General features: G+C 42.2%; 1 protein-coding gene across 1 annotated transcript in view; it reads left to right on the top strand.

Annotated features, from left to right (window-relative positions):
• Positions 1–23,313, top strand: part of LOC122797804 (SCO-spondin-like) — a 4,708,783-nt gene that overhangs the window by 3,163,451 nt on the left and 1,522,019 nt on the right. The window contains exons 72-73 of the mRNA XM_044066325.1: positions 15,055–15,134; positions 16,209–16,378. Of these exons, the coding sequence (XP_043922260.1) occupies positions 15,055–15,134; positions 16,209–16,378 (250 nt within the window). The remainder of the gene's footprint in view (positions 1–15,054; positions 15,135–16,208; positions 16,379–23,313) is intronic.

Raw genomic sequence — 23,313 nt, 5'->3', positions numbered from 1 at the left:
TGTTCACAAAAAGAAGTTATCCAGGGACAAAACTGGTGTGTTCAAGTTATAAGTAAGACCAAAAAAGTATAGAAAACACCAGTAACACGGAGGATGGCACTAAAAAGTCAAGTATTTATTGCAAGATAAGCGCTTTCACAATGAAATCACAAATAGCTTATTCAGATCAAAAGAAAACTAACATACCCACTACCTTATATATCAAACATCCAATTACGTCAATTAAAGTCATATGCATCATGAAAACAAAACAAATACAATAAAATCAACCTATAAAATATATAAAAAATAAAATATACATAGAACATACATTTAAACTAAAAGACTATTTATGTAGTCTACGAGTTTTAAGGGCAGGTTTCAATAGAACATATTCATTTAATCCACTCCCTGTGGTAGCACCCAATCTTAATATCCATTGTAACTCTACAGACTCAGTTTGTGTCCTAATATCCCCTAACCTAGCACTAGCATAAAGCCTGTCTATAACTAAGAACCTAAAATTATGGTCAATCCCTTCACTCATAACATGCTTGGCAAGGGCATTTCATTTATACTGTATATTTATGGAACACAAATGCTCCCCAGCACGTTCCCTAAGTTTCCTGTTGCTTTTCCCAACATAAAAGCAGGAACATACAGTGCATCTAGCAAGGTACACTATATCTTTGGTGTTACAATCCGCTTGCACTGTAAAAGTAAAGGTCCTACCAGTATTAGGGTTTGTAAAAGTACTATTGCTGTCCATAAACTGGCAGCATTGACAGTTACAGCAGGGGATAGTATCAAACTGACCATGTCCTGATCTATCATTCCCATGCCTAGTTATATTCGGTAGCATAGCATTATTTTCAAGTTCAACTTATTCCTATAAATAAATGTCGGTCGTACTCCGACAACTTCCTTAATCTCATTTTCGGTCAAAAGTATTGACAAATTTATCTTAATCACATCAGTAATATACTTAGTATCACTGGTGTATTGCAAAGAGCAAACTATTGATCTTTTATTCTCCCTTTGAGGGCGAATGGTCCTATCTCCATCATCCTTCCCAGAAAAATAGGGCCTAGCCCTAGTATCTCTAAGGGCTGCCCCTCTATTCAAACCCAAACTCACTTCCTGTTCACTATAACCCCTCTTCAGGAAGTTACCCATCAGTATGTCCAATCCAGCTACATAGCCATTATCATAAGCATTCAGTCAGGAGGCTCATATATACTCTGTCCTTTAATAATGGTGGAGAAAATGTGTGAAGGATGCATGCTAGTTCAATGTAATAAAGAATTTCAGTAGCATTCTTTCTTAAAAAGGCTAGTCACAGTAGTAGAGTCAGGAAGCCTTTCTACCAATAAAGCCAAGAACTCTATCCTATCCAGTTGGCTCTTCATTGAAAACTTAAGGAATGAAGTGGTGGTGTGTAAATAGTCAACAAAACCTGTGAGCTGTTCCATAAAATAAAAACATCGTCCACAAATCGAACATAAAAATATATATGATCTGTGAATTCATGCCCATTCAACACATATACAGATTCCCATTCTGCTAAAACCATATTGGCATAGCTATTGGCACACGGAGTGCCCATAGCTACACCAGATCTCTGCAGATAGTATTCGTTGTTAAACAAAAACATGTTATTCTCCAAAATTATTTCTAAAAGGTTCTATTAACTTACTATCCAGTGTACCATCTCTAACTAAATGTCGAGTCAGCCACTCAATCCCCTATATCATTAGGTATAACCATAAAGAGGGATGCAATATCAAGAGTAACCGTCAAAAAATTATTATTGGTAATATCTTTCCCATTGACATGATCATAAAGTACCTGTAAAAACTGCTTGGTATCCCTCAAAACTACAGCAGACTTATCCAAAATTGGTAAAGCATTTTCTCAACATAAATTGAACATGACTCAGTCAGCCAACAGCCGCCTGCCACTATAGGCCTGAATGGTGGTGCTATCAGGTCCTTATGTACCTTCGGCAGGCCATGAAAAGTAGGTACACTAAGTAGATCAACAAGAAAGTAATCATACATTTCCTTAGTAATACTACCATCGATATGGCAGTCATGTAAGTAATCATGTACTTTGGAAATAGTGTTATGTACATCATGCAACATAATCTTAACATATACAGCAGAGTTGCTTAACATTTCAGTGATACTATCAAAATAATAATTTCTATTCATAACAACTATTGCGCCTCCTTTATCTGCTGGGCGTATCACTATTGAGGAATCATTACGTAGAGTATCCAAAGCATATCTCTCTTCTTTAGTCAAGTTGTTAAACCTATAGGATTTATGCTCAACATTAGACAGGGTCATTAAATCATTTTCACACAACCTCAAAAATGTCTCTGCAATTGGATGATTAGGCGGTACAAAAGTACTCGGCTTCCTAAAGTTATTGAAATCACCTTGATTGCTAGAAAACAATAGTTTCAACATTAAATTGTGTCCGAATAGTTGTAAATTGACTATAGTATTGTCTAAATCTGCCCTAGTAGCAGGAATAAAAGAAAGTCCCCTCTTTAGGTCAGAAGCTTTATGAGTGGGCAAAGTCTTGTCAGATAAATTATAGACTATGGGCTGCTGATATCCTGCCACATCTTCTTTATAGTCCTGTTGTTTTGTACCTCTGGGGATTGCTTCTTCCTCCTCCTTCCCTGATAGCCTGAGATACAAGCCTTGTTCTGGGACTGCATGACCCCTGTATTGATAGGTAGTGTAAGCCGAGAAAAAACTTGCTCCGAATGCCCAGAAGCAGCTCCATTCAGCCATTCATTAATGCTAGCAGCATTCACCTTAGGCCTGACATCAAGTAGTTTATTGGCAGCCCTACCATCAGCCTTGGGAGTAGTGTAGACGGAGCTAGTAGACATATTATCAGTATCTATAGATTCATGCTGCAAGTCACTTTCAACTTCTCTAACATTGTTAGAAGTATGCATATTACTAGTGGCTCCAACACACTGCTCAAGTCTATTATTTTTATTATTGGATGCCCTAGGCCATGAAAACACATCTCCATTTTTAAAATCTTGATCATCCCTGTCAAGTTTTTTCTTTTTCTGCATAAGAAGACGTTTTTCATATAGAATCACATTGTCAAGTTCCTCACTCAATAAAACATCAGCCATATCCCCAACATCTAACCAATATAGCTCGTCTTGTTGAATTCTAAGCTGTTGTATGAGTTCAGTCTCTACAGGCTTGAAAAAGTTAATCAAAAGTCTTAAATAGTCAAAGTTTACTTGCAAATTAAGTTTCTGCCTCCTCGCCAATAAATCTGGGTAAAGATTCCTGTACTTGGGCATTTTCAACACCCTTAATCCCCTCGGCACGACACCTAGCTTCAAACATGCCTCCAGATGGTAACATTGCATCTGCAGGCATTTAATCCTGTAGAGATCATTCTCTAGGGCACGTAAATTAAATCTCAGTGCCTTCTCCATCTCTTCAAGTAAGTTTTGACTATTTAAGACTTTTGATTGACTTTTTCAAGCCTGTAGAGACTGAACTCATACAACAGCTTAGAGTTCAACAAGACCAGCTATACCGGTTAGATGTTGGGGATATGGCTGATGTTTTATTGAGTGAGATACTTGACAATGTGGTTCTATATGAAAAAACATCTTCTTATGCAGAAAAAAAAAGCACTTGATAGGGGTAACCAAGATTTTAAAAATGGGCATAAGTTTTCATGGCCTAGGGCATCTAACAACAATAGACCTGAGCAGCGTGTTGGAGCCACTAGTAATATGCATACTTCTAACAATGTTAGAGAAGTTGAAAGTGACTTGCAGCATGAATCTATAGATACTTATAATATGTCCACTAGCTCCGTGTACACTACTCCCAAGGCTGATGTTAGGGCTGCCAATAAACCACCTGATGTCAGGCCTAAGGTGAATGTTGCTAGCATTAATGAACGGCTGAATGGAGCTGCTTCTGGGCATTCGGAGCAGGTTTTTTCTCTGCTTCCACTACCTATCAATACAGGGGGCATGCAGTCCCTGAACAAGGCTTGTACCTCAGGCTATCAGGGAAGGAGGAAGAGGAAGCAATCCCTAGAGGTACAAAGCAACAGGACTATAAAGAAGATGTGGCAGGATATCAGCAGTCCATAGTCTATAATTTATCTGACAAGACTTTGTTCACTCATGAAACTTCTGTCCTAGAGAAGGGACTTTCTTTTATTCCTGCTACTAGGGCAGATTTAGCCAATATTATAGTTGATTTACGACTATGTGGATGCAATTTAATGTTGAAACTAGTGTTTGCTAGCAATCAAAGGGATTTCAATAAGATTAGGAAGCCAAGTACTTTTGTACCGCCTAATTGTAGAGACATTTTTGAGGTTGTGTGAAAATGATTTAATGACTCTGTTTAATGTTGAGCATACATCCTATAGGTTTAACAACTTGATTAAAGAAGAGAGATATGCTTTGGATACTCTACGTAATGATGCCTCAATAGTGATATGCCCTGCAGATAAAGGGGGCACAATAGTTGTTATGAATAGCAATTATTATTTTGATAGTATCACTAAAATGTTGAGCAACTCTGCTGTATATGTTAAGATTATGTTGCATGATGTACATAACACTATTTCCAAAGTACATGATTATTTACATGACTCCTATATTGATGGTAGTATTACTAAGGAAATGTATGATTACTTTCTTGTTGATCTACCTAGTGTACCTACTTTTCATGGCCTGCCGAAGGTACAAAAGGACCTGATAGCACCACCATTCAGGCCTATAGTGGGAGGAGGTGGTTGGCTGACTGAGCCATGTCCAATTTATGTTGAGAAAATGCTTCTACCAATTTTGGATAAGTCTGCTGTAGTTTGGAGGGATACCAAGCAGTTTTTACAGGTACTTGATGATCATGTCAATGGGAAAGATATTACCAATAATAATTTTTTGCTGGTTACTCTTGATATTGCATCCCTCTTTACGGTTATACCTAATGATATAGGGATTGAGTGGCTGACTCGACATTTAGTTAGAGATGGTAGACTGTATAGTAAGATGTAATGGGATCCTATCTCATCTACATTCATAACTGATGGGCTCGGAGCCGATCCATCGGCTCCGACTCGGCCAACTAGTACACTAGAACGAAGTCTCTTATTGGCTGGGCTACCCCTTATCCCAGGATGCACCACACCTGCTTCCCCAGATCTCGTTTGCCGCTTTACAAGCTGGACGTGGTCTCGACTTGGCTGGAGCTAAGTGGTTTCTTTTACCTTTTACTGGTCTTTGACCTTGGGGTTTTTCACTGAATTTGACAAAAAAACAGCTGTTTTAACAGCTATTCTATGTAAATTGTGTGTTTGATAACTTTTTTGTGTGTGAAGGGATTTACTGATACTTCCATTTCGCTGTCGGGCAAGGTCCGTTTAAGTTAGAGGGCCTTTGCCCTACTTTTGAGAGTTTGTGTCATTATTTTTCTCCGGGCAAAGCCCGTTTAAGTTAGAGGGCTTTTGCCCGTTGTTGTTGTTGTTGTTGTTGTGCGTGCTTACTGTGTTTCTCTTGTGAGGTAAATCTCCCCCTCAAGAGCTCATGCATTGTTTTCTCGCGCTCTATAGTTGGCGCTAATTTTTTGATATTAGACTGCTTTTCTTACTGTATAATATGTCTAAAGAGCAGAAGTCAGGATTTAAAAAATGCACTCGGTGCAATTACAAAATGTCTATTACAGACAGTCACTCGATATGCGTGTATTGTTTAGGGCCTAAACATCTACAGGAGACATGTAGTGTATGTCATGCTTTCTCCTCTAGGGTTCTTCAAGAGCGCAAAAATAAACTGATCTTGAAGGGTCTTATTAAGCCCTCTTTCGAGGAAGCTTTGGATTCTCCTATTTCCTCTAAAAAGAAACGATCGTCGGCTCCGACAAGTCCGTCGGAACCGACTGCCAAAAAGCAAAAGTCGACCTCTTCTTCCTCGGCTTCACTGACTTCGGGGCCGAGGGTCGAAGGGTCTGCCTCGATGCCTCTTTCCTCGGCTCCATTAGTTTAGGAGCCGCAGGTTGGAGTATCGAGAGGCGAATCACCTCCATCGGTTCCAATGGTTTCGGAGCCGGTGGAGGTGTGCAGCTCAGACTCTTCCCCCTCGGCTCCGAAGGAAGCTCCTTCGGCGCCGATGGTTGTCCATGCTGTGGTGGAACTGGCGCCGATAGTGTTGGAGCCTTTTCGGAGCCGGTCCCCTACACTCTCGGAGCCGAGAGGAAAGTCTTCTCGTCTGTCTACCTCCTCTAAATCCTCGAAACTGTCGGATTCGGATTTGGATAGGGTGATTCAGAGACTTTTCCAGTCTCCAGTTTTTGCTCAAATGGTCTCGGCTCTGGCCCAGATGGCTTCGGAGCCGATCCCCCCTCCGACACATTCGATTCCTCCTCCAACCTCCTCGGAGCCGTTGGAGTCGGTGATGGTGGAGCAATGCGGAGCCGTACGGTCGGAGCCGAGACCCCTTCGAGGTCTGTCGGCACCGACTATAGTTCCTACCCTGTCCTCGGGTTCAGGGTTCGGTACTGGGACTTCCTCAGCCGGGCCCGAGGGGAACACCTTGGGACTGGGTGCCTCGGTACCTAGTCTTCCTCTCGGAGCATCGGCTGCCGGAATCCCCAGTGCCATCGTGGCCTCTAGACCAGTGATCTCCATGGAGTCTGGAGGTCCGGCCTTTGAGGCCATGAGGAGCGTGCTGGCCATGCCCTTGCCGGCTCAGCGGGCTTCCACCTCACTGTCCCTAGACCTGGAGACTGGTGCTTCTGCCGTGTTGCAGTCCCCTGGCAGCGGGGCCCCAGGGCCTGAGGATACCCCCATCGGGGGTTCCCTTCTTCCGGGGGGTCCGTCCGAAACTGCTTCGGATGAGCCCCCACGGAAGAAATTGTGCAAGAGGAAGCACGTGGACTCCCAAGATGAGTCTGTTACATCGGATACTGACCTCGATGACGCGGAAGGGTCCCCCAAATCATCTTCGGATGATATCTCTTTCTCAGATATCCTTGAGATTCTGAGACAGAGAGGAGATTGGCAGGCCAAAACCCCTTCCGCTGAGGAGTCAGTCTTCCTCAAGGCCTTCGGGGCCCAGCCCTCCGCCTCCTGGGTGTCTCCGCCCTTCGATGAACTCCTTGATTTGGTTTCTCGAAGGGCTTGGGAACACCCTGATTCTGTGGAACCGGTGCCTGCGAGACCTAATAAATTTCTTTCAGCCCCCCCCCCAGAAGGAATTTCTGACGAAAGGTGTTGCGGTAGATGCTATGGTGGTGGCTTCTGCCACACAGCAGGACGTGGCAGAGGCTTCAACGTCTATCCACCCTCCTAATAAAGATTCCAGGAGCATGGATAGGTACGGGAAGCGTACCCTTTCTTCAGCGGCCTTTACCTTACGGTCGCTGAACTATTTATGTCATTTTACCAGGCTCCAAAGGGACCTCCTTAAAGAGCTAAGTGACTCCCTCACTGGTAATCTACCTGAGGCGCTAGCCCCTACTGTTAGCGCCCAGATGACTACCTTGTTTTCCATCGTAAACTCGTCCATGAGGCTCATTTCGTATGCGGCCGAAGGGGCGAGTAGAGCAGCGGGAACAGGCGTTGCCCTCAGGAGACACGCCTGGTTACGCTTGTGTTCATTTGCAGAGGCCTTCAAGTCTTCCTTCGCCGACGCCCCCTTTGATGGGTCATCTTTGTTTGGACCCAAGGTGAAGGACACACTTACTCGGTGCGAGCAGGAGGGCAAGACCTTGACTGCTGTTGGGGCCCGCTTTTCTGCTCCCTCTAGGCCTTACCCCAAGGTCCAGAGAGGAGGGAAAATGTGGTTCAGAAAATCTCAGAGGTCTTTCCCTACTCCACCCAGTGATTCCCCCTCCAGAGGCAGGGGGGGGGGGATTCAGGAAGACGCCGCCCCAGAGGCGGCAGAGGCCCCCGTAATTCGGGAGACCGCGATTCCTTTCGTGGTTCTTCCTACACTCAGCGTCCCTGAGTTGTTGCCCGACTGTGCAGCTCCGGAGCCAGTCGGGGGTCATTTTGCGGAGCACCCACAAGCTTGGGAATCTATAACAAGCGATCAGTGGGTGCTTCGGATTATTACCGGAGGCTATCTCATCCCCTTCATCAAGCCCCCCCTTCCCTTAAGGGAAATCCCGGACGTGCCACCCAGTCAGCGGGATCAGGCAGCAATAGAAATTTCAAAGCTGCTAGCAAAAGGAGCCATCCAGCCTGTCCCCACCGACCAGATCGGATCAGGAACTTACTCAAGATTATTTTTGGTGCCAAAAAAGACAGGGGACTTCAGGCCCATTTTGGACCTCAGTTCATTGAATCGTTTTGTGGAAAAGTCCAAATTCCGAATGGTCACCCTTCAATCCATTCTTCCACTGCTGGAGAAGGATGCATGGATGTGCTCCATAGATCTCCAGGACGCTTACTATCACATTCTGATAGCTCAAGAGTCCAGGAGACACTTACGCTTCGCCTCGAGTCAGTCATTTCCAATTCGAGCACTGCCCTTTGGTCTCACCACAGCCCCAGGGTGTTCACCAAGTGTCTGGCAGTGGTGACTGCTCACCTGAGGAGTCTAGGATTCCAAATGTTTCCATATCTAGACGACTGGCTCCTTACTGCCACCTCCGAGCATCTACTATTTCAGGCGCTCAACGCCACCTTCACCTTGGGCCGTTTCTTGGGAATTACGTTCAATTGGCAAAAATCTGTACTACAGCCATCTCAGCGTATTACTTTTATAGGCGCAGACTTAGATACAAAAAGGATGCGCGCCTTCTTACTGGCAGCAAGAATTCAGGTTCTGCAAAACCAAGTCAAATCCTGTCTCCCCCTATCAAGAGCTCCGGCCCATCTGATCCTACAACTGTTGGGCTCGATGGTGTCAACTATACTCCTAGTCCCCTTAGCCAGACTCCACATGCGAATTTTGCAATGGCTCCTATCGGTTCAATGGTCCTATCAGGAACTCCCCTTGAACCATTTAGTCATGATCACGGAGAGTTGCCGTCGGGATCTGCGTTGGTGGCTCCTCCAATCCAGTCTCGACCAGGGGCGACCCTTTATTCCTCAACCCCCCGTTGCCACTGTGACCACGGACGCCTCCCAGGTAGGGTGGGGGGGTCATTACCTGGACAGGTCGGTCCAAGGCACATGGCAAATCCAGGAAACGCATTTGCATATCAATATCCTGGAGATGAGAGCGGTACTCTTGGTACTTCAAGCTCTCCATCACACTCTCCCGCAAGGTTCGATTGCTATCCTATCCGACAACATGTCGGTGGTTTGGTATATAAACAAGCAAGGTGGAACCAGGTCTTACCCACTGTGCAGAGAAGCCATGAGACTTTGGCACTGGGCGGTAGCTACCAACCGCTTTCTAATGGCAACGCACATACCGGGGAAATCCAATGTGATTGCGGACAGATTAAGCAGGACCATTCTGTTACCCCACGAGTGGTCCCTCAACCAAAGAGTGGCTGCGAAAATCTTCGCCAAATGGGGCCTCCCTTGCTGCGACTTGTTTGCCAGCCCTCACAATGCGAAGTGCAGAGAGTTCTTCACACTGACTCCCTCTCAGGGGCAGATTCCCAGGGACGCTCTGACCCACATTTGGCCCCCCGGTCTTCTTTATGCCTTCCCTCCGGTTCCCCTCCTGCCGAGGGTGATACAGAAGGCCATTTACCTGGAGAGCGAGATGATTTTGATTGCCCCGCACTGGCCTCGTCAAGTTTGGTTTCCTTTCCTACAGAGGCATGCGGTAGAAGGTCTATGGTTTTTGGACCCAGTGCCGGACCTGTTGACTCATCAGTCAGGACGGTTTCACCCGTCTCTCAGGTCATTGAAGCTGGCGGCATGGTTACTCCGCTTCCTTCCTTAGTCCGAGACAATTCCCTTTCTCCGGAGGTAATCCACATATTGTCTTCTTCTCATAAACCTTCCACTGTCAAACTCTATTCCAGCAAATGGAAAAGGTTCGCCTTCTGGGCTCAGCAACGAGGTATAGACCCCCTTACTGCCCCAGTATCGGAGGTTCTGAATTTCTTGGCCTCTCTCTTTCAGTTGGGCTCTTCAGTTTCCACGATTAAGGTTCAGCTAGCAGCTATCTCTAATTTTCATGCTTCTTTTGAACCTTCATTGATGTCTCACAAACTTTGTAAGTCTTTCCTTAAAGGAGCATGGCTCCTGAGGCCTCCAATATCCCACCCTGTCCCCCCTTGGGACCTAAATATGGTTCTTGCTGCCCTAACTGCCCACCCTTTCGAACCAGCTGCTACCTGCGATTTGAAATTTCTGTCCTGGAAAACTGCCTTTTTAGTGGCCATAACTTCGGCCAGGCGGGTTTCAGAACTTCAAGCTCTTTGTTCTGATCCTCCCTATTTGATATTTCACAAACATAGAGTGTCCCTGAAATTAAATCCCTCCTTTTTACCAAAGGTAGCTTCTTCTTTCTGTATTCAACAGACTTTAGAGCTCCCTGTATTTTTTCCAGAGTTCTCTAATAATGCAGAATATACCTTTCATCAATTGGACGTCCATAGACAGCTGCGTTTTTATTTGAATAGAACCGCTCAGACGCAGAAATCAAATCAACTGTTTGTTTCCTTTGCAATAAACAAATTGGGTCAACCAGTAGCTAAAACCTCCATAGCTAAATGGATTAAAGATTGTATCTCTTTCATTTATTCACAGGCTAACAAAGAGCTTCCCTTTCCAGTCAAGGCTCATTCTACCAGGGCAATGGCTACTTCTGTAGCTTTTCACTCCAAATTATCAATAGATGATATTTGTGCTGCGGCTACCTGGACTTCTCCGCACACTTTCATTTCTCATTACAAATTGCATGTGGTTTCTCGAGGCAGGGCTTCCTTTGGTTCCACAGTTCTCAGGAGTGTTTTCCAATGAGCCACCCGGGATTTAGGTGCTAGGGACGCTGTCCCATCAGTTATGAATGTAGGCGAGGTAGGATCCCATTACATCTTTTAGTTATGTACTTACCATAACTTCAGATGTATGGGATCCATCTCGCCTACATTCATACGTACCCACCCTCCTTCCCCCTTCCATTGGGATTTAGAGGAGATGTAGTTCCATTTGGAGATCTTCTCTTGAAGAACTTTAGTTGGTTGTAGTGACTACTATTTTTTCTGTGTTTGCATGTATGTATGAAAGCGAACAAACAAGATCTGGGGAAGCAGGTGTGGTGCATCCTGGGATAAGGGGTAGCCCAGACAATAAGAGACTTCGTTTTAGTGTACTAGTTGGCCGAGTCGGAGCCGATGGATCGGCTCCGAGCCCATCAGTTATGAATGTAGGCGAGATGGATCCCATACATCCGAAGTTATGGTAAGTACATAACTAAAAGTTAATAGAACTGATAGGGTACCTATTAGAAATAATTTTGGAGAATAACATGTTTTGGTTTAACAACGAATACTATCTGCAGAGATCTGGCATAGCTATGGGCACTCCGTGTGCCAATAGCTACGCCAATATGGTTTAAACAGAATGGGAATTTGTATACGTGATGAATGGGCATGAGTTCACAGATAACATAAATTTTTATGTTCAATTTGTGGATGATGTTTTTATTTTATGGAACGGCTCCCAATTGGATTTAACAAGGTTTGTTGACTATTTACACACCACCACTTCATTCCTTAAGTTTTCAATGAAGATCTCACTGGATAGGATAAAGTTCTTGGATGTTTTGGTAGAAAGGCTTCCTGACTCTACTATTGGGACTAGCCTTTTTAGGAAGGAATGCTATTGAAATTCTTTATTACATAGAACTAGCATGCATCCTTCACACATTTTCCCCAACATTATTAAAGGACAGAGTATGAGAGCCTCCTGACTGAATGCTGGTGATAATGGCTATGTAGATGAATTGGACATACTGATGGGTAACTTTCTGAAGAGGGGTTATAGAGAGCAGGAAGTGAGTTTGGGTTTGAATAGAGGGGCAGCCCTTAGAGATACTAGGGCTAGGCCCTATTTTTCTGGGAAGGATGATGGAGATAGGACCATTCGCCCTCAAAGGGAGAATAAAAGATCAGTAGCTTGCTCTTTGCAATACTCCAGTGACACTAAGTATATTACTGATGTGATTAAGAGAAATTGGTCAATACTTTTGACTGACAATGAGATTAAGGAGGTTGTCGGAGTACCACCGACATTTATTTATAGGAGTAAGTTGAACTTGAAAAGAATGCTATGCTATCCGGATAGAACTAGGCATGAGAATGATAGATCAGGACATGGTCAGTTTGGTTCTGTTCCCTGCCGTAACTGTCGATACTGCCAGTTTTATGGACAGCAATAGTAATTTTACAAATCGTGATAGTGGTAGGACCTTTACTTTTGGAGTGCAAGCGGATTGTAACACCAAAGATAGTGTATCTTGCTAGATGCACTGGATGTTCCTGCTTTTATGTTGGGAAAAGCAATAGGAAACTTAGGGAACATGTTGGGGAGCATTTGTATTCTATAAATATACAGTATGAATGCAGTGCCCTTGCCAAGCATGTTATGAGTGAAGGGATTGACCATAATTTTAGGTTCCTAGTTATAGATAAGCTTTATGCTAGTGCTAGGTTAGGGGATATTAGGACACAAACTGAGTCTGTAGAGTTACAATGGATATTAAGATTGGGTGCTACTAGAGGGAGTGGATTAAATGAATATTTTCCATTGAAACCTGCCCTTAAAACTCGTAGACTACATAAATAGTCTTTTAGTTTAAATGTATGTTCTATGTATGTTTTATTTTTTATATATTTTATAGGTTGATTTTATTGTTTTGTTTTAATGATGCATATGACTTTAATTGACGTAATTGGATGTTTGATATATAAGGTAGTGGGTGTGCTAGTTTTCTTTTGTTCTGAATAAGCGATTTTTGATTTCATCGTGAAAGTGCTTATCTTGGAATAAATACTTGACTTTTTAGTGCCATCCTCTGTGTTACTGGTGTGTTCTATACTTTTTTTGGTCTTATTTAAATATGTAACTGGATGATGGATTGGTCTTTATAAATGTTTTGTAGTGAAGCACTTTTCATTTCTGATGAAGTCCTGAATGGTATGGATGAAAGTGCTTAGATGCTTCATGTTTTTTTCTTTATTAAAAGTGTTTTAGAAGCAGTACCAATGTAGTCTTGATTTTTAAGCGTAATAACCTCCATTTGTCTCATGTACTAGTTGGTGGTTACTGGTTCTTTGGTTCTTTTGTGTTCCTTTTTGGTGACCTTTAGCCTCTTTTTTGTGGTTATTGGAGGATTCTAGTTTGTCAACTAGTTTTGCATTTGTTTGACTGTAGGTCAGTACTAATGTAGGGCAGAGTTAGTGGCAGTACAACAGGAATTTCACTCACCTTTGATGGTGGAAGAACAGAGGCTGTGTATTCCATTCCCTCTCCAGGTGATTGGTTGCTGACACTGCAATTCAGCATTGGGGGAGTGGGGTGCCATGCTGCACTCTTGAGTATTTTGGCCTTTAGAGATGTTAAAACGAAGTCCCATCTATTTCAGTTGGTACTAGCTGAGATGAATATACTAGCTCAGACAACACCTATTAAAAAGAGTAGGGGAAGTTTCCTGATTTCTTGGCCAAAATTCCCCTGGTACTGTAAATACCATCACAGGTCTGTCCTGAAAAGAGGCTGTTAGCGTAGTAGAACTAAGCTGGCTAGGCTGGTCAACAGAGGACAAATAAAATAAAATATTGCATGGCTGTTGGGCCATTTTGTTCTTAATACTCTCAATTTTAAGAATCAGTATTTTTTATTGTATTTGCTAACTGGTCAGTCCACTGGACACAAGTATCTTTCAGATTCAAACTGGAAGCAGTGTCTGGTTAAGTGACTTCCTGAGAGTCACACAGTGGAAAAGTGGATGTAGAGTAAATCAAATCTTGATTATAGGAAGCAGCTCATTAAATGGTTGCTGTCAGATCATAACTTGACCTCTTATGTAATTTGTTGGCCTTAATTTCATTGTAGATTGAATTGAGGTTTGCTGTCACTGTGAAGGGAATGGCAGTTGCAGAGGTATCAGGGGCTGGGTGGTTCAAATACGCATACGACGATTCTAGAAAAAAAATGTTAGAACAGTGTTATTTACTGTAAACAAGCAGTATGCTCTATGAGTGTTGAGTCAAGACTGTTGCAACAGGTAGAGAAGTATTGCTTGCTATATCAAGTAGAAAAGAGAGAGGATTATTCAGGAGGGTAGGTAAAGAACTGGTTCAAAGAGGAGAGACTTTGGCGAAAAAGGGTAACAGGACAAGGTATAGGCAAGAATGAAGATCCAGAGTTGTGGATAGAAGTGTATAGAATAAGAGAGGGAGAGGAGGCCGGAGGGTGAGGAGAATGAGCAGAAAAAGCTAGTAGTGTAGAGGTATACTAACAGCTGAGTGAGAAATAGAAAGAAGAGGAGAGGCAGTTACAGTAATGTAGGGTCTGAGGGAAAAACAAGCACAAGGTTTAATTTTATATATATATATATATAAATATATATATATATATATATATATCTATATATATATATATATATATATATATATATACAGAGAGAGAGAGAGAGAGAGACACACACACGAGGGAGTTACAGTAATACAGGGTCTGAGAAAAAAAGCATAAGGTTTAATTATATATTTGTAATGTGCATAAACAATAATAAACTATATACATGCAAAGTGGATATGCAATAACAAACTGTAACAAGCTAGGCGCTTCAGAAAGGACTAGGCAGTTTATCGTTCATGTACACACGTACAATTGAACACAATACTAAGCAAGCAGATGTAGGAAGGTCAGCACTTTATAACCACCATGTGCAGGCACAGAGGTTTATAATACTAGTTTAGGCAAATGCATGTTTTTATGGATAAAATAACTTATGCAAGAGAATTCAGCTTTGAACATCAAGTTATTATCAGTGGCATAACCATGTTCAGATGTATATAACTGTTTCTTAGTTATTAGCTTAAAAATGGAAATCATAAAAAGAATCCCACTTCTTTCTTCCCCATTTAGTGGTTGACTGCTCTTCTGTTATTGGATCTATATACAGCAGCTGTGGTCCGTCCTGTCCAAGATCTTGCGATGACCTCTCAGTAAGTCTGCATACTGCTTCATTTCTACTTCCCTACCGTATTTATAATTTCCAGTTCTGTCTTGCTCTGATTAAAAAAAAAAAAAAAAAAAAACAGACTGCTGTCGTGCTTTGTTGTTCAGATCTTGAAAAGCCTGCATGTCATTTTCCTTTGTTCACAACAGCTTTAAAAGCCTATTTTATTAACTTACACAGCTCTTGTGTGATCAGTTTCTATTATGTGTAGCATTGTTTAGTTGCTCTTTCAATATAGTGTGATTTTCTTGGGTCTATATCATATTATCTAAATTTTAATAGTTCAAGTTGCTAAAGATCGAACACTAGTGATTGAAGTATTAAAAGTCCAAATTGCTATAAAAAGTATTTTAAACGAAAAAAAAAGAAAAAGTAAAGAGTGTAAGTGGGGGGTGGGGGGGATCAGCCCTGCACCCCCGCTACTTAAATATACCAACTCCGAGATCGCACTTCAGTGCAATACAGTGCAGAAATGGAAGATTTCAATTTCCTACACTGTAGCGCTATTTCAGAGTTGGTATATTTAACGAGCTGAGGGTGTGGGGGTGCAGGGTGGCTTGCACCCCTGCTTACACCCTTTAGTTTTTCTTATTTTCGTTTACAAATACTTTTTATAGCAATTCGGACTTTTAATAGTTCAATCACTAGGGTTCGATCTTTAGTGATTTGAACTATTAAAAGTTCAATATGATATAGACCCGATTTTCTTCAGGTACATGTTGCATCACTTTTGAGGAGTTAAGTTTGTATGGTGTACTGTGGAGTGCTTGAAGTATACCATATTTTCGTTTTGCACATTTCACTTAAGAATCATACTGTGGTAGTTTGGTGCTAATGTATTCCCACTACATAATTTGCTGGGTCTTATCATGACTTGTTCTTTATGGAAGATTTAAATCATGTCCTTTTTCTGAGCCTTAATATAAGAGTTCTGCAGTTGCTATATTTTACACTAGTAATATATCAGTGAGTTACCATAGCCAAACTTTACCTTCTAACATGAAGGATATCTAAGCTCACCAGAATGCAATGCTTTCTCTTATCCTTTTTTATTTTCTAGCTCTGTATATGGACCTGTGAACCAGGATGCTACTGTACTGGTGGGAAGGTACTGAACAAAAATAGGACAGCCTGTGTGGACAGGAAGGACTGCACCTGTCTGGACATCCTGACCGGAGGGAGATATCTTCCAGGAGAATCTTTTCTCCGAGGAGATGGCTGCACTAATTGGTAAGCTCCTCTCAAAACGAGTTATCCTATGCCTGTTAAGAAGTGCAAAAGTTAAAAGAACCTGCTTTTAAATATGAGGAATGATATAGTTCAGTGTTTCTTGCAAAAAGATATCAAGCATATTTGCTCTAGCAACTGCACTGTATATGGATATTTTTTTTACTAATGAGTCTTTTCTGTATCTTTATCTAATCAAGTGTGTCATGGGTAATTAAATCAAATAGTTGTTTATTAAAGTTTTAAGCGCTTTTGTCCAGAAACCTTTGACTTCATCTGAAAACAGGCAAAAGCAAGACACAAAATTCAGTTGAATGTAAATGGTGTGATGTTTCAAAGCATTTTTATAGAAAGCCATCATTTATGAATAATTATTTAAGTTATGACAGTCAGCATCAGAAATTTATGAAAGAAAATGTTACCAAATGTCAGTGTATTAGACTGAGTCATCTAATTAGTGATTATCTAAAATTTGAAGAAGAAATTTTATATTTAAAGAACTTGTTTAACATGGTATTTGGCAAACATGGCAGATAAAAGTATTGGAGAAGTAAAGAACTATTGGTATACCAAATTTTCTCGTATTATGAAAGTAGGCCTTAAAAAATAGCATGACAGGGAAAAAAACGACTCTTCCAGTGTTTCCCCTTCATATTTCTTTGGATTCATACAGTATTAAGAATGTATTAAATGAAAATTGGAAAATCATTCTTGGTAACAAGGACTTGACTTCAGTTATTGGAATTAAACCAACGTTTAGTTCAAAGAAAAATTTTAATTTAAAAGGTTTAATGTGTTGTTGTCAGTCTCGCCTTTATTCAACAGATGGGTCAGATCCGATCCATCAGTTCTGCCTCTGCCTTATGCAGAAGCTTGTGGGCTCCAACTAAGCTCTTGGGCATTCTACCCTTCCCAGAATGCACTTCCTCATCTCCTCAGATCTCGTTTGCTGCTTTGCTGGAGAAGTGGTCCCTTCATTAGCTCTGGGATGAGTGAGGAATATCTCTTAATATTTCTTAATATTTCATAGTATTTCAACATAGTGTTAAATTCTAGGAGCTGTTAGTGTGTGTTGTTTATTCCTTTCCTATTAAAATTGTCCATTGACTTTTTCACCAAGTTTTTTCCTTTCCTCTTTTACTCCTTTATCCTTTATTAAACAAATAATAGTTATAGTTAGTGTAGTTTGATAAGTCTATTTAGTCTAGTCTGTTTAGAGACAGTCTGGTAGTTTGTTGATATAGGGCTTCTTTATTTTTTTACGAGTTTTTCTCTTTATATGTAAATATCTAGCGATAACTCTTTAGGATAAGTAGTTATAGTTGTTTTTTCTTGTTCTTTGTTCTCTTTTAGGCTGTTAACTATGTCTCAAAAGGATAAGGGAGACAACCCGCTAGGCTTTAAAAAATGTACTCAATGCGGCAAGAAAATGCCCTTGTGTGATTCACACACTGTGTCTATTGTGTGGGGCCTATACACTTGCAGGAGTCCTGCAGTATATGTCATGTCTTTAACCATAGAGCTGTTCTAGAAAGGCGTAACAAGCTTATGCTTGATTCCAGGCCCCTTTGCTGAAGCTATCTCAGGTGGCAAGGGGTTCTCCAAACCTGGATCCTGTTCTTCTACTTCTTCTTCCACTCTGAAATCTGACAAGCCAAAGAAAAGACCACTTGCGCCGACAGACTCTTCGGAGATAGCACCAAAGTTGACAAAGTTGTCTGCTCCAACATTTGTTTTGGAGCAGTCAGCTCATAGATCTGAGGGAACTTCGGAGCATTTTAAGTCATCATCTCCGATTACCTTGGCCCTGATATCTCTCACTATATGGAGCCAGTCCTCATCACTGGAAAGAGTATCCTCTCGGCTCCCTTCCCCAATTTTACAGAGATCTCTGACCTATTCCACCCGTTCGACCAGGAGTCTTTTGGATGAAGATGTGGATAGGGTTGTTAGAAGGCTGCTGAAGGCACTGGCTGTAGCCAAATGACTAATGGATCAGAGCACAGGTGCTTCAGATCCACAGAAGTCACTCCCCTCTTCTGCTCCTTCTCTTCCTCCTCTGACCCATCCCTCGAGTTTTGAGCAGGGAGATCCGGATGCCCAGGTTGTGACCTTGTTGGATCAGAGACCAACTCTTTCTTCTAATCCAACTTCAGCTCTGAGTTCCTCTGCTCTGTCAGAGCAGGAGGAATCTAGTATCTGTAGCTGTCTGTCCGGAACCAAAGGCAGGGATTTGACTTCCCTTTCTTCGGATTGGACCTTGCCTGTCTGAGATTTGGTGCAGTTGATCTTGGCTCCTACCTCAGCCTTGGATCTTCATTCCTTGGATCACAGTGGACCTTTGGCTCCAACAAGTTTTTTGTCTGCTCTGGAGAGCTCCTTGGATCAGGGCATACCTCTCAACTGTACAGATTTTCACAGAATGTCCGGATTTTTGCCTTATATTTTTGGCATGTTTCTCATACAGTTGTGGTTTTCTGGCAAATCATTGACAAAACAGTAAGGGTTGAAGTCAGTAAAATAACAGACATTTGAGTTTCAGACTTCATACCTTTCAGAAACTTCATGCTAATGTGAAACCTGCTAGTCTATCAATTTTCTAAGTTTGTAAGAGCAGTATTTAAAAAGTGTCCCTATTTTTGGGGCTTTATCCCCCCATTATTTACATCTTTGTCCACATTTCTTGCTCTAAAAAGTTGAGAGGTGTGGATCAGGGACAGGGAGAATTCGAGGCCATGAGGAGAGCTTTGACTGCCACTCAGTCAAGGGTCCAGTCTTCACAGTATCTTCCTTCCCATCCCCAACCAGTGTGTTCTGCCTCTCAATCAATCATTTCACAGGGACAGTGGGATCCCAGCCTCAGGATGTCCATAGGGTGACCCCATCTCTTCTAAAACTTCTCCAGATTACCCCACTGAAGAAGACCCTCAGAAGAGAACTTGTAAGAGGAAGCATTTGGACTCCCCAGAGGAGTCAGTCACTACAAATACTGCCCTCAATGATGTTGAGGGGTCCCCATGGTCTCCCGTAGAGGATGTTTCTTTTGGAGACATTCTGGAATTGCTGAAACAGAGAGTAGACTTGAAATCCAACACCCCATCAGCGGAGGAGTCAGTATACCTGAAGGCTTTCAGCTCCCATCCTTCCACCTCTTGCGTGACCTCATTTTCCAGTGAGCTTATTGAGTTAATCTCTTGGAAGGCATGGGAGACCTCAGATTCCATTGATCTAACCCTGAGGAGGCCAAACAAGTACATCACTTCACCTCCTGATAAAACGTTTCTTATAAAGGGAGTTGTGGTAGATGCAGTGGTCGTGGCCTCAGCGACTAAAAAGGAACTTTCTGAGACCAGTTCCCATATTCATCCTCCTAATAAAGATTCTGGGTTGATGGATAGATATGGGAAGGGTGCCTTTTCTTCAGTAGGCTTTACATTGTGCTCGCTGAATTATTTGACACACTTTACTAGACTTGGCTGATGAGGTCTCAGATAAAGTAGCCTCTCAGCTTGCCACCCTGAATTCAGCAGTTAACTCCTCCATGAGACTGATTTCATATGCAGAGGATGGAGCAAGTAGAGCCACAGGTTCAGGTATCTTGATTAGGAGGCAGGCCTGGATGCGACTTTGCGATTTCTAGGAGCCCCTCAAGTCTTCCTTTGTGAATGTCCCTTTCGATGGCTCATCTTTCTTTGGGCCCAAAGTGAAATAAACACTCAACAGATGAGAACAGGAAGGCAAGACCTTGTTTGCCATATGAGTCCATCTTTCCACTCCGACTAGACCTTATCCTAAGGGTCAAAAAGATAGCGGAAAAATATGGTTCCAAAAATCTCAACTGTCTTTTCAGGATGCACAGGGTGAAAGTTCCCCCAGAGGCAAAAGAGGGAACAGTAATGGATGACATCATCCTCACAGCAGAGGATGCCTGCAAAATCAGGGTCTAGAGATTCCTTCTTTGGTAGACATTTTCAGAACTCCTGAAAGTTGGCCCATTTGCTCACCTCTGGAGGCAGTTGGGGGTTGGCTGTCCCTGCACCCACAGGCCTGGCTACACATTACAAACGACAAAAGGGTGCATCAAATAATATCCAGAGGTTATCTCATTCCCTTCACCTACCCCATCCCTCAGAACAAAAGACTCCCAGACATGCCGCACAATCAAAGGGATTAAGCAACTACTGAAATTCTAAAGTTGCTAGATAAAATAGTCATCCAAGAAGTCTCCTCAGACCAACAAGGATACGGAACTTACTCGAGATTCTTTTTGGTACCAAAGAAAACAAGGGACTGGAGACCTATTCTGGATCACAGAAATCTAAATAACTCAGTCAAAAAGAGCAATTTCCAAATGGTCACTCTACAGTCAAGTCTTCTTTTTCTAGGAAAAGACAATTGGATGGGCTCAATAGATCTTCAGAATAGTGTACTACCATATAAAAATGGACAGGTGCTCTAAAAGGTATCTGTGCTTCCAGCTGGGAGCCAGTCATTACCAGTTTTGAGCCCTGCCTTTGATCACACTACAGCCCCCACAGTGTTCACAAAATGTGTGGCAGCCATTGCGGCTCACCTGAGACATCAAGGATTCCGAGTGTTTCTGTACCTAGATGACTGGCTCCAAACCATCACAACCAGGCATCAACTTTTAAGGGCAAGAGAAACCACTATAAATCTTTGCTCTTATCTGGGAATCATCATAAATTTCAAGAAAGCGGTTCTAGAACCCTGTCAAAATCTGACTTTCATAGGAGCTCACTTAGACACCAAAGAAATGCTAGCGAAACTTCCATCCGACAGATTTATTTAATTGAGAAATCAGGTAAAAGTCCTAATTCGCAAGAAAAGAGTGTCTGCAAAACTAGTACTTCATCAAGTCTTAGGAACAATGGCAGCTTCCATTATTCTGGTACCTCTAGCATGCCTTCATATGTGAATTCTGAAATGGTTGTTGTTGACCCAATGGTCATTTCTAGATCTACCAATGTCTCACCAGATCTTCATAACGGATGCCTGCAGGAAAGATATTTATTGGTGATTTTCATTCAGATCAAGTCTCTCAAGGTCATCAGTTCGTACCCAGTCAACCCAAGACCACGGTGATCACTGATGCCTCCCAGATATGGTGGGGGGCATTATCTGGGAAAGACAGTCCAAGGCACCTGGTTCCCCCCATGAGGCCCATCTATATGTAAATGTTCTAGAGATGAGAGCATTGCTTCTAGCGTTGCAGGCCTTTCAAGACTCTCTTTCTCCGGGAAAAATAGCAGTCCAGTCAGACAACATGTCAGTAGAACGGTACATCAACAAACAGAGAGGCACCAAATCTTACCCCATTTGCCAGAAAGCCCTCCAAATTTGGCAATAGACGATGTCTTCCAATCGCTTTCTGACTGCAACACACATCCCGGGGAAATCCAGTGTTATAGCTGACAAGCTCAGCAGGGCAATTCTGATATCTCCCCAGTGGTATCTTAAACAGGAAGTGGCAGAAAGAATTTTTCAGAAATGGGGTCAGCCTTGCTGCGATCTCTTTGCATCACTCATGAACAACAAATGCAGCAGGTACTTTATCCTAATCTCCCCTAAGGGGGACTCAACGAGGGATGCACTGGTGCACAAGACGTCTATATGCTTATCCTCCAACTCCCTTGATTCCCAAAGTGTTACAAAAAGCAAAATATTTGAAGAGAACAATCATCCTCATTGCTTGTTACTGGTTCCGATAGATTTGGTTTCACTATCTACGGCCTCATCTCCAGGAAGACTCATGGATTCTGGACCGAGTTCCAGACCTACTTTTGCATCCGCAAGGACTGGCTCTTCCGGACTTGAAAAATCTTAAATTGACAATATAGCTGCTCTGATTCCAATGATAGCCAGGCATCCTCTTTTATCTTCTCCAGCGAGACACATTTTGCTTTTATCACATAAATCTTCCACACAAAAAAAAATTTACAAAAACAAGTGGAAAATATTTGTCATGTCTGCCACGGAAAAGAATGTAGATCCTTTTACTGCTCCATTGCACTTCATTCTGGATTTTCTAGCAAAACTTTTTAGCAAGGGAGCAGTAAGAGTTCAGTTAGCTGCAATTTCTAATTATCACCTAGGACAGCATGGTTCCCCTGTAATATCCCATAAGCTTTGCAAAACCATTTTGAAAGAAGTTCTGTTGTTAAAACCATCTTACAAAAAAGTCCTTCCACCCCTTGGGACTTTTATTTTGTATTATCTCATTTGACACATTCTCTCTTTGAGCCTTCAGCAAATTGTGATTTAAAATTCTTACTGCGGTGGTGGTGCTGCGATAGCGTTGTCGCCTCACAGTAAGACGTTGTCCTGTTCGATTCTCAGCTAGAGCGTCTTCTGTGTGGAGACATGCGTGAATGGGCATACCTTCGTTGAAGGTTGTGCGTCAGGGCCGGCAACTCGGCACATAAAAATCTACTGCCAATCATTAGCGGACCGAAGTTCCGCTGTGGCGACCCCTAACCGGGAAAAGCCGAAAGACACAACAAGCTTGGAAAACAATTTTTCTAGTGGCTATTACTTCTGCCAGAATTACAAGCTCCCCCCAACACCTTTATTAAATTTCGACATATGACAAAGGCAATTTTACATTTCTATAAAAGAAAAACATACAAAATGATATCACTTTAGTAGCAAAGAGTTTACATCACAGACACCATTGAAACAACTGTATTTGTAAACATTATAAATCACTTAGAAACCTTTTAGTCATTGTCAGTTAAGCATTATGTAGCTCATTCAAATCCTGCCTCTTAAACCTCGTTCCTGCTCTGCATATACTGTTCCCACAATTTCCATTTTCTTCTATGAAGTTTGCTCCTTCCCTTTTCTAAAGATCCCAGTACAAGTTGTTTTATCTCTCTTACTATATTAATTGTTTCTAGTAAAGTTGGTCTAGACTTTGA

The sequence above is a fragment of the Protopterus annectens genome, chromosome 3.part1 (genome assembly GCF_019279795.1).
Source record: "Protopterus annectens isolate FY-2018-M chromosome 3.part1, PAN1.0, whole genome shotgun sequence".
NCBI classification, from domain to species: Eukaryota; Metazoa; Chordata; order Ceratodontiformes; family Protopteridae; genus Protopterus; species Protopterus annectens.
This window is presented reverse-complemented; position numbering and strand designations above follow the sequence as displayed.